Source organism: Alligator sinensis, unplaced genomic scaffold (genome assembly GCF_000455745.1).
Source record: "Alligator sinensis unplaced genomic scaffold, ASM45574v1 scaffold280_1, whole genome shotgun sequence".
Classification (NCBI taxonomy): Eukaryota; Metazoa; Chordata; order Crocodylia; family Alligatoridae; genus Alligator; species Alligator sinensis.
In genome coordinates, this window is record NW_005841835.1 from 556,356 (window position 1) to 559,385 (window position 3,030).

The 3,030-nt window shown below is 48.3% G+C and overlaps 1 protein-coding gene across 11 annotated transcripts in view; it reads right to left on the reverse strand.

Moving 5' to 3' along the window:
• Window positions 1-3,030, reverse strand: part of GPATCH2L (G-patch domain containing 2 like) — a 39,836-nt gene that overhangs the window by 9,058 nt on the left and 27,748 nt on the right. For all 11 annotated transcript variants that reach the window (XM_025200620.1, XM_025200605.1, XM_025200609.1 and 8 more), the window contains one exon: window positions 1,106-1,203. In XM_025200620.1, the coding sequence (XP_025056405.1) occupies window positions 1,106-1,203 (98 nt within the window). The remainder of the gene's footprint in view (window positions 1-1,105; window positions 1,204-3,030) is intronic.

The following is a 3,030-nucleotide window of genomic DNA, read 5'->3' on the forward strand; positions in this document are numbered from 1 at the left end:
CCCCCCAGCCTGGCATTCATGCAGCAGCTGTCACATCGAGTGGGTGTAGCACGGCTCAGCAGGGCGCCGCACGCTGTCCTGGAGCTGGGGAGACTCCAGCAGTCACCCAGACGGCAGCGCTCAGCCCAAGCATTCCCAGATTCCAGACAGTGCACGGACCCCTGCAGCATCCTACCAAACCACACTGCACCCGCATGATGTGAAAGCTGACACATAGGGACAACTGATCCCCGCTGCACCGCACTGTGTAGGAGGGCTCTGCCATGAGCCCCCAGAGGTCCTGATCACCATTGCTGCAGCCAGTTAATGGTTTGTTTCGGTTTTTTTGTTTTGTTTTGGGTTTTTTGGGGGGGGGGTTTGGGCCCCCCCGCAGGATGATGTGATATGGGTTTTTTTTAAGTGCCAGGATGCTGGGGCCAGGTGGAGCAGCCATGAGGAGGCTGAGGGAGCGGGTAGGAGACAGGGCCCTGCTCACTGCTGTCACACCCCCACTGCCGACACTGCCACCACCACCTGTTCCATTCAGAGGAGATTTGGCCCGATTCAGTGGCTGAATCTCTGAATCCGAATTGGCCGAATTGAGTCGGGACAGTGATTCAAATCACTGAATTGGCCGAATCCAAAGCTGAATCGAATACTTGCTGCTTCACACAGGCTTAGTGTAAACGCTGCCACTGCTTGCCCTGCTGCCACAGAACTACATCTCCAAAAAAGATCTCAAATTGGGAATTTGACAGCAAGGTGAGTGACAACAGCACTGACCTGCTTGGTGCTTGCCCTGCTAACAGCAGCTCAGAAACCTACCAGGGTTAACACTTGCTATTTACCCCACCGACCAAATTTCTGGGCCCATACGCCAGATGCAGAGGTGGGTCTTCTGAACCACGAGAAGCCCTGCAGACTAGATAACTCACCTTTGTGGGACACAGCTGTATGTTTGACACCCCTACTATAAGGCCTTGCAAGCAGAGAGCCACAGAACTAAGGTATTCCAAATCACCAGTCACTTTTGAATATCTTGGCCTTAGCACTGCTTGTGCTGAAACATCCCCTCAGAGGAAGTGCCTATGGACAGCCAGGAGTGAACAAGATTAAGCCAAGTTACCTGAAGTCAGACTGGAAATGGAGGCCGTAGCTGCTGCTGGCTTTCGTTTCCTCTTGATATCCCTTGAGCAAGGAGGTCCCAGATGTATGTTTGTTTGTCTACAGAGGGAAGAAATTTGTTTAAAATCTATCCTAATACAAGATTCCAGAAAAAAAGACACTGACCATAAAACCAACAACCCCCCTCCACCCTTAAAAGATTAAGATTTCATAATCTTCCAAAAACAATGCAAGTGCAGGGCTTCTTTAGGATGCACTTATATTATCAAATTCCATGCCTATTTTCACCACAGATATAGCTGAACCAGTATTCACATGAATTTAAATTCAAGCTTGCATATATTCAGCCTCTTAAACTGGTGAAAACACCAAATCCTGGTTTCTATTAACTCATCGTACAGCTTTACTGACCTAGCAACTATGCCAAATCCATAGCTCAAGGATACAAACTTGCCTATTTACATCAACTGTTGGCCCGGAATCCTAATGATGATTTCCAGTGGCACTAATTTAACTGTTATGGCTTGGATAAAGTGCTGGTATCTAATTCCACCTACTTACTTGGATATCTGCTTATAGGAAGAACCAAAGAAGCTGAATTCAGCAGTAGACACCTCCCCAGAAATGAGACACAATGAATAAAAAATGCACAATTTAGCAATAAAAGAGGCTTCAAGTCCCAAATACTTTCTTTATGACCCTGGGCAAGTCACTTAGGGTGAGATTCACAAAGGAACTCAGGTACTTAAGTCCAAGAGAGGGATTCAAAGAATCTCCCCAACCCACACAGGCACCTGATTTCTCTTAAGTTTCCTTTAGGCACATAAATTTCAGCTACTGCATATGTCCAGAGACACCACTATCTTGTCTGAAAAGAGTGTCCAAGCACTTAAAGTTAGCTTAAATCCACCCTCGGGGATGTAGGTTGTAGCCATGTTGGTCTAAGGACACAGGCAGACAAGGTGCTTTGGATATCTTTTATTACACCAACTCAGCTAGTTGGAAAAATTCTTCTTAGCAAGCTTTTAGGCACAAACACACTTCATCAGGCTGAGGAAGCGTCTTCAGGTGGTCTGTGACATTCTACACACATGCCCATGTGCTGGTCCTCTGAGGGCCTACTCCAGGGCCATTTTCATTCAAAAACATGGGGAGGAAAGGGGAGGAGGTGTACCCACCCCCTGCATATTAGCTTAGTGGTTAAAGCAAGGCTGGCTAACCCACAAGAGGTATAGGTGGCACAACCAGCTGCTGTGTGGCACAAGAGCCCTGGATGCACCAGAACGGAGGCAAGGGGACTTGAGTCTCCAGCCCACAGAAAGGAGCAGGAGCAGGACTGAGGGAAGGCAGGAAGGAGAGGAGTGGGGATACCTGCAAGAGGTGGTGCCAGATGTCACAGCTAAAAGCCAAGTTAACCCTTCTCTGGCCCTGTAGCTGCCCCTGAATTTCAGACTTCAGATCCTCTCTCACTGTATAAAATTCTGGAGGCTGTGGGGCCAAGGAAGGGTTAACCTGGCTTTTGGCAGCAATCTCTCTTTTACAACAGTTTCCTGACCCATCTCCACTCTGTTTGACTGGAGGCTTGAGCCCTCCCTGCCTCCAGGCTAGCACACCAGACTTTTATCAGGTATGTCTCTCAGAGGCAGGGATCAGAACAGCACTCAAAGAGAGGGCAGGGCTTAAATTATGACATACCTGCCTAAAAGGTCAGCCGCCACTAGGTTAAACCATGTGCCCCTTAAATGAGAAGTCTGGACTTGAACTCCCACATCTCAAGAAAGAGCCTAATCTACCAGGTTTGATGCTAGGCTGGACACATGGCACATGTACTCTTCATGCACCGTATTGAAGTTGGGCCACTGGGCTAGAAGGAAGGCAAGAGTCAGTTGTTCAGAGAGAAAAGGGGCAAAGAAAGGACAAGAGCAG